The 14488-nt window shown below is 39.1% G+C and overlaps 1 protein-coding gene across 1 annotated transcript in view; it reads left to right on the top strand.

The window, feature by feature from the left end:
* si:ch211-57i17.5 (usherin) overlaps positions 1 to 14488 on the top strand; it is a 76061-nt gene that overhangs the window by 26912 nt on the left and 34661 nt on the right. The window contains exons 2-4 of the mRNA XM_035422314.1: positions 3895 to 3929; positions 4195 to 4277; positions 5239 to 5486. Of these exons, the coding sequence (XP_035278205.1) occupies positions 5274 to 5486 (213 nt within the window). The 5' untranslated portion in view covers positions 3895 to 3929; positions 4195 to 4277; positions 5239 to 5273. The remainder of the gene's footprint in view (positions 1 to 3894; positions 3930 to 4194; positions 4278 to 5238; positions 5487 to 14488) is intronic.

Raw genomic sequence — 14488 nt, 5'->3', positions numbered from 1 at the left:
GTTCTGGGTCATTATCTTGCTGTAGGATGAACCCCTGACCAACTAGGCGTTGACCAGAGGGTATTGCATGGCGCTGCAAAATGCTGTGGTAGCCCTTTTGGTTCAGGGTACCAGTCACTCTGTGCAAGTCACCAACTCTGGATCCAGCAATAGAGCCCTAGACCATCATGCTTCCTCCTCTATGTTTGACAGTTGGTGTCACATGCTGAGGAACTATCCTTTCACCTACTTGACGGCCTACAAAAACCCTGATGAACCGAAGATTTCATATTTTGATTCATTAGTCCATAAGAGCTTCTTCCAGTCTTCAGTAGTCCACTGTCCGTGTTTCATGGCCCAGGCAAGCCTCTTTTACTTATTTAGCCATTTCAGTAATGGCTTTCGTACTGCCACTTGTCCTGTCAAACCTGCAGCTCGAAGTCTTCTCTGATTGAAACTGAGACTTTCTTACTTTGACTACTGTTAAGCTGTGCTTGAAGCTGTAGTTCTTTGAGCCGCCAATCACGCAAGCTGCTGGCTCTCCAAAATTTGTCTTCTGATTCTGTTGTGGCTTTGGGTCAACCGGACCTTTTCCTGTCAGATTTTCCTCCAGTTTCCAAGTGCCTTTCGATAGTGTAGGAAACTGTACTCACTGATACCTTGGCTTTCTTTGCAATTTCTCTAAAGGAAAAACCTACACTTTTAAGGGTTATAATGGTCTGTTTGTCTTCCTTTGTTAATTGCCTTTTTCTTGCCATTATGATAGCAATATATTACTTCCTGCAGTGCAATATTGTCCAAATAATGCTTCAGAGAGTATAGTAATACAGTCTGTTCCAACACTGATTTTATACAGACAGAGGGTTTGTAAGTAATCACCGAAAGTTGGGACACCTGTAGGAATTGTTTGCATCAACTTTCAAGGCTTAATTTACTTCCATTGCTGCAGAAAAGCTGAAAGTTGTTAACCCATTACTTATTCCGTGAAAAAGGCCTTTTTTTATAACTCTGAAATTTACATTATTTTTCAGTTTTTGGTAACCTAAACATTTTTTTAAACCTCTGGCAGTTTACCACTTACCTTTGTACCATTTCAGGTCATTTGCTGGACTTGAACTGCTTAAATGTAAATAAAACTGGAAAAATGGGGGTGTTCTAAAACTTTTGACCGGTACTGTATATTTAATTAATGAGACTGATTATAAAATGCTGGCACCACCTGTGAGGATATTAATGTATATCTTCTACAGTTTGGTGCCCCACTATGAGATGTACCGGCATGTCCCCTACACATTTTTTACTGCTACAGCACAGTGCCTAGAACCTGAAAGGCTTTGATCAACCATTACTCCCAAGTCTTTTTCAAACTGAGCATATTCCAATTTTGTACTTCCCATAAAGTAATCAGAAGAAAGAGTAGAGTGAACTGGATACATCAAATAACTTTTTGCACATGGTTCGCTCTGAATGGCATGTACTGTACTATGGAGAGGTGGAGCTGGTGATTATAGCAATGAATGTAAGGAATGTACCTGCCCAGTCTTTTCTGTATTACAGTCTGCAAACCCCCTCTAATGCCTCTCATCACAGATGCTCCATCTTAGCACTGGCTGATGATACTGTCTGTGCTGAAACCTGTCTCAGTAAGGTGACTGGGGCAGCAGTGTAGTGTAATGGGTAATGACCTGGTCTTGTAACACAAGGTCATGCACACAATCTAATCAAGCATGTGTTCGAAGAGCTAGTCTCCCCAGGTGAGTGAAAAACAACAGCTTTTTCAAGCTGAGTGGCTGGAGATGGAAACAGCCCATCAGATAACAAAATTACAATATGGCTTTGCATTCAGGAAGAAACCTGACTAATCAGAAACACCTATGCCATTTGTCCCAAATATTATAGTGCCCGAAATGGAAGGACTATGTATAAAAAAAGTGCAGTGAATTCTACATGGTGAATTCAAAATTTCTAAAAATACCCATTAATAAAATCTGAGAATCTGCACTTTAACCAGATATGAATTATTTGATTACAAATCTACAATTGTGGAGTACAGAGCCAAATCAAGAAAAACTATGTCTTTGTCCCAAATATTATGCCACTGTATATATACTGAACAAAAATATAACGCAACACTTCTATTTTTGCATCCATTTTTAATGCATTTAAATAATACCTCAAAGATTTGTTCTATGTGCACAAAGATCTTATTTCTCTCAAATGTTGCCCACACATTTGTTTATATCACTGTTAGCTAGAATTTCTCCTTTGTCAAGATAATCCATCTCCTGCACAGGTGTGGCATATCAAGATGCTGATTAAAAGCCATGATCACTACACAGGTGTTCCATATGATAGGGTCAATAAAAGGCCACCCTAAAATGTTGAGTTTTTTGTTGTTCAACACCATGTCACAGATGCCTCAACAGTTAAGAGATCATGCATTTGGCATGCTGACTGCAGGAATGTCCTGTAGAGAGTAATGGGTGTTTATTTATCCAGCGTCGTTTCAGAGATTTTGGAAGTTTGTCCAACAGGCCTCACAACCGCAGACCATGTGTAACCACGCCAGCCCAGGACCGCCACTTCTTCACCTGCGGGATTGTCTGAGGCTAGACACACGGACAGCTGATGAAAGAGTTTCTTTACACAACCGTAGAATTTCTGCACAAACTGTCAGAAATCGCCTCAGGGAAGCTCATCTGCGTGCTCAACGTCCTCACCGAGGTCTTGATTTGTCTGCAGTTCAGCGTCACAATTCGACGTGAGTGGGCAAGAGCTCACCTTCGATGGCCACTGGCACGCTGGAGAACGGTCCTCTTCACTGATGAATCATGGTTTCATCAGTAGCTTATAAAATCTTATAAATCTTATAAAATTTCACAAAGTATCAATACAAAGGATTAATTTTAAACTATTCACAAGATTAACTTTAAAAAAATGTTATATCCATCCATTATCTATACCCGCTTATCCTGAGCAGGGTCGCAGGGGGTGCTGGAGCCTATCCCAGCGTGCATTGGGTGAGAAGCAGGAATACACCCTGGACAGGCCGCCAATCTATCACAGGGCACACACACCATTCACTCACAGACTTATACCTATGGGCAATTTAGAGTCTCCAATTAGCCTACCTGCATGTCTTTGGACTGTGGGAGGAAATCAGAGTACCCAGAGAAAACCCACGCGGACATGGGGAGAACATGCAAACTCCACACTGAAAGGCCCCAAGCCGAGATTCAAACCCACAACCTTCTTGCTGTGAGTCGACAGTGCTACCCACTGCACCACCGGTGCCGCCTAATTGGTTTTATAATTCAGAAATTAATTGCAACTAAACCTCAAAAGTGTAACAGCAAGGAAAATGAGGATAAAGGAAGCATGAGAAATCACACACAAATGGTAGCATGAAAATGTGAAATATTATAATCAAGACAATTCAAAACAAAGTTTACCAGAAAAACCCAGAAAATGAAACTAAACTGAAAATGCCATTAATTTAAAAGCATTCAAGTTCTCTAGGGTGGAATGCTTGTGCTCTTTTTGGGGTGTTGTTGAGTTCTTGAAAACACAATTTTCATGAACCATGTAGTAGTTTCTCCACTATTATGTCTGATGTATGTGTGATTGTATCACATTCCTTAACAGAGTACACTGGATAATGTATAAATGAAAGCCTTCCAAACTATGTGAGATGTTCAAATTAATCTGCATAAACATTTTATTTGAAAAAATTGATTGTTTGGAATAATACCGCTTTGTTTTGCCTTGGAAAAGATAAACCTCATTCAATTGATATTCTACATCAAATTGGTATTAGTCATTCTATTTTCATCTTAATTATTTATTAAGAAAACAGCTGAACTCAAACCAGGAAGGTTCTGTCAGTGTGTAATATCATTCTCTAATGCTCCACAGGATGGGCTGCCCTGTTCTGTGAGACTGCTGGGCAGGTAAAGTGATCCCTCTCACTATGCTGTTTCCATAGTCCACAAATGAAACAGGTGAAGTTGGACTGAAGGCACACCTCTTCCATTTTTACACAACACCTGATTTATAACTACAGAACATTCTTCTACAGCAAAGCAGGGCCTGCAGTCTTAAGGCCCCAACATTTTAATGTCGTCATCTCTCTTCTGCAGGGTTATTTGGAACACCGCCTTGACCACTTATTAATGGTGCTGTGAAATATTGATGATGCTGCTTCTCTGTCCTCAGCCTTCTTATTTCGAACAGCATTCACCAGGGCGGTGGGAGTACCAGCACTCCCAATACCAAATACAACACGGAAACTGGCACTGGTGAGTCTGCTGCATCATACCATATTTATACTCCTACTTTCATTGCTGATGACTTTTTGGATGGTTGTCTCTCATTGTTTGTTTGCTTTTGTACAATGAATTAAAACTAGTTACTCCTATTGGGCTAAATGTTTCAGATGTTACATGCTGATACTATATGTGATAATGGTCTGCCTGAAGGCATCACAAGCTCAGTTCAGAAATGCCAAAAGACCACCTCGAGATAAGTCAGGGAGGTATCTCATATGAAGTCAGAGTGGTTATTTGAGGAGGCATTAGAAGTGAAATATAGGCCACATGAAGGAGACAAGTGTCAAATTACCTATTTAACAATTGGCTTTGAAAAATAAGAGCAGTGACTTGTACCCATTTACTGAAATGCTCCGAGATCCTAACCAGGAATAATTTGTTTTTTTTTAATGGTAATTTTTTGCAGGTTGAGCTATAAATTAATTGAATCATGCCTTATTACATGATATTACTTAGGGGTTAATGATGTATGAAAACTGTGGAGGGCTGCTGAATTATTTTCAGACTAGGTTTCATCACGGAAGGCTGTAGCAATAGTTGTTGTCGTGCTACTAGTTTTGGGAGTTATTATTGTTTTTTATTTGTCACAGTAAGTATAATTAAATTCTCATTCTAGATGATTTAATAAATCATTTGGATAGAATAAGCTGTATAATATTCCTGAGTACAGTAAACTATTGGTACATAATGGAAAAACTAAACATCTCAACCTTCAATTTGATTCTCTCTATGTTATTCTTATGTTACACATATTTTACTATTTATTTTTCAATTTAGTGAGTTATTTTAATTTTATTATTGCATTGTCTGCATAATAATATCACTTCCAATGAGAAGTATTTTGCAATGTAAGCCTATATGTTATATGTGGGTACATACAGTGTGTCCTGCTCTCTAACAGAGGGAAGTAATTTTTGTGCCTCTGCTGCAGATATTATCAAGCCCACATCTGGGGGGAAAGTGGGCATGAAGGAGTCTGTACCAAAGTTTTACTATGAACTGTGGTTCATCATCCTGATGGCTGGCCTGGGCCTGATCCTGTTAGCCATCTTCCTGGGCCTACTACTACATAAGGCTTTGAAAAAGCCCCCCTTCACCAGAGAGCGTCCCCCACTGGTGCCTCTGCCCCTGCAAAAGAGAAGCCCAATAGGGGTCTACCCCCCCAGTGACTCGTACTTGGTAAGAAAGAAGCATGTTTTTATGATGCCAGATGTGAAACTGATTTCGTTTTAAACAGAACAGGTCATACAACATATTTTCATTTATTTATTTTTATTGAAATGTAGAACTAGAATAGCAACACAAAGTAAAGTTTGGCATGCACATCTTATACCTCCCAGTCCCTTTTAGCCTCTCCCATTCAAACCACCACCATATCTCACTCTCCTCTGTTCTGGAACAGTATCCTTCAGAAAACCAACATAACATAGGATTTGTAAGACATTACATTACATTACAGGCATTTGGCAGAAGCTCTTATCCAGAGCGACGTACAACAAAGTGTATAACCATAACCAGGAACACGTGTGTCGAAAACCCTAGAGTAGCCTAGGCAAGAGTAGCCTATACACAGATTTCAAGCTAAAAATGTTTTATTAGCTAATTTATTATACTTACTTATTTTATTTTGTCAGACACAGAGTCTTCACATAAAATATTCAGGTAATTTAACCACATGAAATACATATCTGTTTTTGAACAAGGAAGCTAAATGAATGGTTCGTTGAACAGATGGAAATTGTCACATTTTGGAAAAGTATCAGCCTGAAAATGAAAAATAAAGAACATCCCCACAATGAAAGCATGTCAGATATCTATATTTGGTGAGGTTTTGGTGCAGCAATTTGTTTTGGTTTCTATTCCTGTGGTTCTGATTCTGAATAATGTACAGTGCCTTTGGAAAGTATTCAGATCCCTTCATTTTTTCCACATTTTATTACATTATAACATTATACTAAAATTAATTAAATTCATTTTTATTCTCATCAATCTACACACAATACCAGTGGCGTTGGTTTTGTTTGAACATTGGTGGGGACACATTAAGCGGGGGGTCCAGGGGTACTCCCCCAGGAAATTTTGAGCGTCAAACACTTCATTTCCTGCACCTTTTCTGCATCAATTTATGGTGGGAAATGTCTTTATTTATGTAAAGGAAAACACAAAATTCAGGGGGACAAAAGCATGTGTTCTAAATATTGAGGGGGACGTATCCCCCGCATCCCCCCAAAATCTACGCCTATGCACAATACCCCATAATGACAAAGTGAAAACAGGTTTTTAGAAATTTTAGCAAATTTATTTTAAAAAACTAAAATATCATATTTACATAAATAATCAGACCCTTTATTATGACACTCAAAATTGAGCTCAGGTGCATCCTGTTTTGATTGATCATACTTGAGATGTTTCTACAACTTGATTGGAGTCCACCTGTAGTAAATACAATTGATTGGACATGATTTGGAAAGGCACATACCTGTCTATATAAAGTCCCACAGTTGACAGTGCATGTCAGAGAAAAAACCAAGTCATTGTTGTGAAGTCGAAGGAATTGTCTGTAGACCGCCAAGACAGGATTGTGTCGAGCTACAGATCTGGGGAAGGGTACACCCAGGTGACCTGAATATAGCAGTGCAGCAACACTCCCCATCCAACCTGCCAGAGCTTTAGAGTATCTACAGAGAAGAATGGGAGAAATTCCCCAAATACAGGTGTGCCATGTGTGATACTCAAGAACACTTGAAGCTGTAATCGCTGCCAAAATCCATTTCATAATAAGGCTGTAACGTAACAAAATGCGAAGGGGTCTGAATACTTTCCGAAAACACTGTACACTCCTGGGGGAAAAAAATGGGCCAAGCCCAAAATGGCAAAAAAAAATAAGCTTTTAATGGTCTTAACAACAAATCACTGGTCAGAAAATTAGCAAGAATTAAACAAATGCACTCCTGAGACCTCCTGTGCCACCATTTGCTCGTTTACTTTTGCTGCAGTGAACTGTTTGAGGAAAAGCTAGAAACAGGGAAATTCACTTATACAGTACACAAATTAACATAATGTCAAATAAATTAGTTATGTTTTGTATTTGGTTGCATATCATTTGCATTCCATGACTTCCTGATGTCTGTGACCTATCACATCATCAGAGTCTGGATATCTTGTTTTCAGGTTGTCCTACAAGCAATATAAAAACTATTTGCATTTGAATGGATCTCTATGGGAATTGGGGAGTGGGACTAGATTCAGCTGTAAATTATGCTGATACAGTATGGAATACATTTGTTGGCTGAATGGCTTTAAGTCATCGAGGGTCCAAGGTATCAAATGAGCCTCAAACCACTGTGCTGCTGCCAGATATGCAGTAAATACTACAAGCATTGTTTCTCCTGAATATTTTTTCCATTGAGTTCAACAGGAAAATTAATCAGGAGAAAAAATGCTTGTAGTATCTACCGCATATTTGGCAGCAGCATGGTTGTTTGAGGCTCATTTGACACTCATTTGATATTTAATATATATAGTATTTCAATTGTGCTGTTGGATGTTGTCAACCGGGGGAGAGAGGGGGGTGCTGGCAGGTGAGGGCGCAAATAATTGCGTGTTATGCTTTCAAATACTGCACAAATACATTTATTGCCGGTCATTTCAGTGTCACCCCCCTCTGATGGTGTCACCCGGTGCGGCCCACACCCCCTAGTGAAGCCTCTGAAAATAATAACTTACTTATCTCGAAAAATGACGTAGTATATCAAAATAATGAGAAACTTTCTCAAAATAATGACTTCCTTATCTCAAAACAATGAGTTAGTATCTCAAAATAATGAGAAACTTTCTCAATATTTTGACTTAGGCCTACCATCACAAAGTCACGTGCACTAGCTAGCTTTCTGTCATTGCTATCGGAAAAGAGGTAGGCAAGCATGGTTTTGGAGCACTGATGTAGAGCAAGCTACTTGTAGATATTGTTGGGCTCTCAACACCAAGCTAAACTTAGATGTGAGCTTCATGAAGGTATCGTGTATCTACTTGTACAAATGACAAAATGTAGGAAGACCAGGAAGTGAGATAAAAATTTTAAAAAGCCTGGATTTGGCCGCTTGGTCTATCAGCAAACATATGGCTTAGCTATGCTCAGAAGTCCTCAATAATAATTGTATTTTCCAAGAAATTCCGAAAAATCGTTGATAACGTTTTGTCAGGTGCAGTGTCTTTTACTGCTACTACGGAGTGAATGCGTAAGTGAATGCGATGAAGAGAAAACTTACGCTGAGCGATAAAACACTATTCCAAAAGCTAAATTCGACATGTTATACATCGTTAGAAGACTTATACTGTCATCTACTGAATAAATGAATTGTCAATCAAGCCAGACTGTTCTAAAAAGGGCAACAACGCCCTAAACAACACGTGTGGTATTATGCACAGCTATTTTGGAAGGTACCCAGGGGTCACAAATGCGCGTATATTTCACAAATGGATTGTCCAAGACGATATGACCACTCAATCTCAAAAGGGACATCTCTATGCGTAAAACCAATGGTAAGGTTGTATATTTATTCAATATTTAGTCCCAGATATTGACTGTAGAATGATATGGTATAATTTTTGAAAACTTTGTCTTGGTTATTTTGTTATTCAGCAATGTTTTCACTGCTGTATTGGCATATCTTAGGGCTGTTGTTGGGGACTTATCTTGTTGCTATGATGGAATACGATTTTTGAGTTGTGAAAGAATATTATTATGAATGCCCAGATAGATAATATTGTCCATTATGTCATGGGTGGGGGGTGTAGTTGCAGATGAGACTGTAGGGAGAGGGTGCTTGTTAAATGAACGACCAAAGCGACAATGGTGGCACTGCGAAACTCCGTATTTGCCATAGTTGTCGTACCTCGTCTACTAATGGAACTAAAACAAAGCGTTTCTGTTTAACTCATACTTTGGGTGCAGGAGCAATAAATGTCTGAGTTGAACAATCTAAGCATGCCGGCGTGCTAACCACTAGGGGCTTTGCGCTAAGAGGTTAAGGAAAAACCACAATGAGCACAATGACTTCCAGCCCTTAAAACATTCATTTCTGTACCATATGCCCTTATTTAAACAGACGGAATTCACAAACAACTTCACATGTCCCAATAAAGCCGCAAACTTAGGGAACTTAAGTTTTTTCCTTCCTCTTCTTCCTTTTTCTGCCTATTACATCATCACAAATGCTCCAGGCCCACAAAGAATTCTCACCATTGGACATTTAGCTGCATCAGCCACAAAAAAAAACATTGGATATTATGCGCAAAATGGACATACAAAGCAGTGCACAAGTTTAGAATAGGCCGCTATTTTCGTTTGCCTATGGGACCTTTGGAGGACTGTCAGGCAAATCCCCTCTCGGACTCAGGCAAGTTTTTAACTTTTTAACTTGACTTGCTTGCTAATAATTGCCTAAAATTGAAACTATTGCTTTTGCAGCTGCACAGTCTTTGCGGGAAACATATTTATGAAGTTTGAATAACCACATTGTCTTCAGATGGTAAGATGAAAAAACACAGGGCCAAGTTATTTGAAATAATATTTAAAAACTTTGAATTGCATTGCTTCGGAATACAGATTCTTTCATTTGCGAGCTAAGATATTTTTTCTTGTAACTTGGCCTAATTTTGATATCAATATTTATAAAGGCAGGCCTAGATTTTGCAAGTTTGAAGTAATGACAGACAGACTTACAGACAATGCTTTGTATGTGTGAGTAATTTGCAATTTTTGTATGTTGAAAATGTGTTTTTCTTCAGATTGTCATTGTACAGGTATGGAAAATGCTTATGTGTGGCAATATTAGTCGTATGGGTAGATCTGAGAGAGTAATAGCTCTGGTAAAGAATCCTGAGCCAGGACCTGTGGGCCCATAAGTGTCTGTAGTGCCTTCTTGATGGCTGGATGAACACATTGCGACGGGTGGGCAGCCTCATTGGCGATACTAAGGGTTTTCTGTGAGCAATGACTGTTGTAATGTACTTGATGGCTGGAGGATGGGCACCAAAGATGGACAGTGTTTACAACCTATTGCAGCTCTTTTTGCCATAACACACAGTTATGCAACAGTTATGCTCTCAATTGTACAACATTAAAAGTTGGTTAGATCCGAGGGGGAAAGTTGGCCTTTTTCAACCTCCTCAGGAAGTTAGTAGTTAGAAGCATGTAAATGCCGTCACTTTCGAGGGGGATGCCCTGGCTGTGCATGCTGTCCGGTTTTGACAAATTAAAAAGCTGGCAAACCTAATCCAAAATGCAGTTAAACTACATTTACAAGGTATTTAGACTGCATTGCAAAGCAGGGCTAGAGCATTTCTTGGGGTGACCAATGCTCCGCAAAGAAAAATGTGACAGAACTGTTAACAATACTGATTAGCATGGTGGAATTAGTTCTGTCAAATGGGTCCTAACTGAAACAAAACAAAGGTTTTACTTCATTTGGATGGACCTAGATGCAGATGCCCACTTCCAACTGTTACCAAACTACTTAGGAAGTTGCGCAAAAAAACCTGACTGACTAACTGAGAGCCGCATATTTTATGTAGTGAAAAAGAGGAGGGGGCAGACGCATGGACATAGGCTAAGAAGTCTATATTCATTATGCATTATTTTAAGTCATTTTTCATGTGCATTATTTTACATTTGAAAACACGAATTTCTTGTATGTACATAGAATTTCAAATGCGAAAAGTGCTAATTTTATTTGATATTCCAGTGCCAAGTAAATTACCTAAAATCAAGCTACTACCTAAAATGGACCCTCCCAATGATCTACCTATCGTAGGTTTTGCCCCTCCTTGGAAACCCCGTGTACATTACAGTAACCTTGTAGTCTTGTCTGCTTCATGCTCATTTACATAGCTTTCAAAAGCAGTTTATGGCTTATAGCTGAAATTATGGCTTAGCTATTGTGCAGCAAACCCAGTTACTATCACTTTGCATTTTTGCATTGTGCCCAGGGCCGTCGTTTAGGGGTGAAAGGTGATGACAATTCTAGGGACCCACAGCCCTTGGGGGGGCCCCACAAAAACCCCAGTAGCCTATTATGTAGGCCCCAGTTTCTATGACTAAATTATTATGCAAATTATTAGGCCTAACTAATACTCATACTAATGCATCAGAGTTAAAACAAAGCCACAAAATCATGCAATATTGATGAAAGAAGTTTCTATTTTCGGAGCAATAATCCCCTTCTTTAAAAAAATGGTTTGGTCCATGGTTCCCTCCTCTTTTGAGAATTTGCGCCTAACGTTATTGCTCCCGAACTGCAGCAGCAGCCAGCAGGTTATTAATAGAGAAGCGCAATGCCGAAACAAAAACATAAATCTGGATGCCAAAAAAGAGTGCAGAAGAAGGAAAGAGAGCAGATCAGGAGTCCAGAATATAACAGATTTTTTTTTCGAAGAAAGGTGAGAGTATTAAACTAGCTGTACAGGCACCCTGTGGCTGCCTGGGGCTTAGCCAGCTACTAACGTTGCTATGTTAACCGAATGACACTAATGTTTAACATTAATTGCGGTCAGTGGTGTAAAATAATCACCTGACAAGGCTGACATTACTAAATTATCCACAGAAAAGATCAGTAAGGTTATAATTCGCCAAACGATACGCTGTCAAAAAAAATCCAGCAGCAGGACAAATTTTTCCATTCTTACATGAGTGTTTACTAAAACTAAACTGCCACATTAGCCTGTTGACATGAGTCTTGTTAACATTAAGCAGGAGCTAATCTTACAGCTTGTCCTCCTCATACAACAATAAAGTGAAGCTATTTGCCTAGAGGTATTTGATTTTTTTGATGTTAATGCCATATGTAGGTTAGTTCTTCATCAGTTGTTCCATAAAACATAACCATAAATGTGTACAAAAGTCTAAGAAAAAAAGTTGTAAAATGAATCTTTGGCGATGAAAAGTCGGGGGGCGGGGGCCCACACCAATATTCTTTCAGGGGGCCCAGAATTCCTAGCAACGGCCTTGATTGTGCCAAAGTGGAAGCTTAGCGCATGCTTTATCAATTGTTTATTGGAGCTTTGTTTGTTCATCAGCAAATGCTTGCATAAAAGACACTGCAGTAGCATTATATTATTATAAATCATTTATGATTTGATTTTATAAATTTGTGATTTTCCTCCTTGTGGACTCTCACCCTGTTGTGACCTGTAGGCTTGTGTACCGCCAGATGGAGGAAATTTTTTTTTTTTATCACAATGGACAAGTCTAAGGCGAGAGGTCAGCACAGTCAAATCAACTGTTATTGTAGGGAGCACTGTCTGCTCACATACGTGCATTTGTTTGTGTATGTGTGTCAGCGTGTGAGGTTGTTCTGTTTTGTTCAATCCACTCCAAACTTTTATCCTGGTTTCGTATACCTCCTGATACAATTGGGAAAAAATCTGTTTTATCTCATTTCAGAAGTACATATAATCACGACAGAATAAAGAAAATATAAAATGATTTGTGGATTTTTTTTGTTGTTTTTCAGAAAAAAAAGTCCTGTATGTTTATGGAGTGAGACTTCTGTAGGATCAGGGGATTTGGCTAATTTGGTAGAAATATACTCTTTATTTCAAGCTTTGAACCATGTCTGCACTTATATACTTTTGGAGACAATGGAGTTTATTTAAGACGGGGGGTGGGTTGGGGGATTCTTACAATACGTCATGGTTTTAAGTGGGGTTTAAGGGGTTAAGACTTCATAATTCATCCCAGAGACTTGGAACATGGCTTAAATGAAGCAAGACACTTATACTACTTACAGTTGAGGCCAAAAGTTTACGTACACCTAAGCTAAAGATATTCAAACTCAGTTTTTCACAAATCAATTAGGGCATCTACTTTGTTCACATCAGAGTCATTTAAAATAATCGATTAGAAACGGATTTATTTCAGCTTTAATTCAATATATCAGAATTCCAGTGGGTCACAAGTTTGCATACACCAAGTTGACTGTCTCTTTAAACTGTCTGGAAGATTCCAGAAATTGATGTAATGACTTTTTAGAAGCTTCTGGTTGCCCAATTGTCATAATTAGGAGTTAATGGGCACCTGTGGCTGTATTTAACGGCCTACCTTTAGAGCCACTGCCTTTTTTCCCTTGATACCATGGGAAAATCCAAGTATCTCAGCCAAGACCTCCGAAAATTTCCAAACAACAAAAGGTACCACGAGTATCTGTACATACAATTGTATGCAGAGGCGGTGCCAGAGATTTTTTCTTGTCGGTGCTACGGGGGGCTTAATATTATTAGTGATGGTGCTCTGGAATTTGTAGTAAATACATGCATATGCAAGGCTAGGCATGGGCGCGCAGCATTCAAAAGTGTTATATGCCTACTACAAACACTTCTGTTGGTTCACATGTACTACACACAATAGATAGATCTAATATAGACATGGACTCTGAGCAAGCGTCAACAGGCTACACCAGAGCAATAAACAAACCAACCAAGCAACAGCCCAACACGCACAACATATCACCACCCAGCACGCACCAAGCAGCATCAAAATGCATGCTTTTCAACCGAAAAATAAATATACACAAAACATGAATCCAATGTTCACTAGTTGGTCATTCACATCACATAACAGTCAATACCTAAACATACACCGTTTATTTAAGTCAAATAAAGCAAACACAACAGATGCAAGGCTTTAACAGGGGTTGAACAAATCGTACTCCGGCCTTACCGAAATGAATTAGGCCTACTGAATTAAAAGACCAACAGCATGACCACTTATAAGTCAAAACTAAACCAGGAGGTTCAATAACATTAAATATAATATTGCAGGAGTTAATGGAAGCAAAAGGATTACGAGGCTTTTGTTGAATGCAAAATAAACGAGTTGCACTGTATTTTCTCTCTCCAAACACTACAACACAGGCGCAGGGACATGACGTCAATACTCCACACAGCCAAAAGCGGCGGTCTTTAGAGGTGAATTATGTACATGCCCCTATGAGGGGATATCCCCCACAATATAATAATTATAATCAGCCCTCACAAGTCAAACTAATAGTGTAGGCCCAGTTTTTTAAAATTATCAGCATTCACCATTGGCGTTTTCAGAGATGTACAATCTGTCTGTTGTTGTGGTTGGAGGTGAAAGCATCAATGTTGTCCTGAATGTCAAGAGCCTTGGTCCTCCGGCT

This window comes from Anguilla anguilla, chromosome 6 (genome assembly GCF_013347855.1).
Source record: "Anguilla anguilla isolate fAngAng1 chromosome 6, fAngAng1.pri, whole genome shotgun sequence".
Lineage (NCBI taxonomy): Eukaryota > Metazoa > Chordata > Actinopteri > Anguilliformes > Anguillidae > Anguilla > Anguilla anguilla.
Note: the sequence above shows the minus strand (reverse complement) of the source record. Positions and strands in the feature narration are given on the sequence as shown.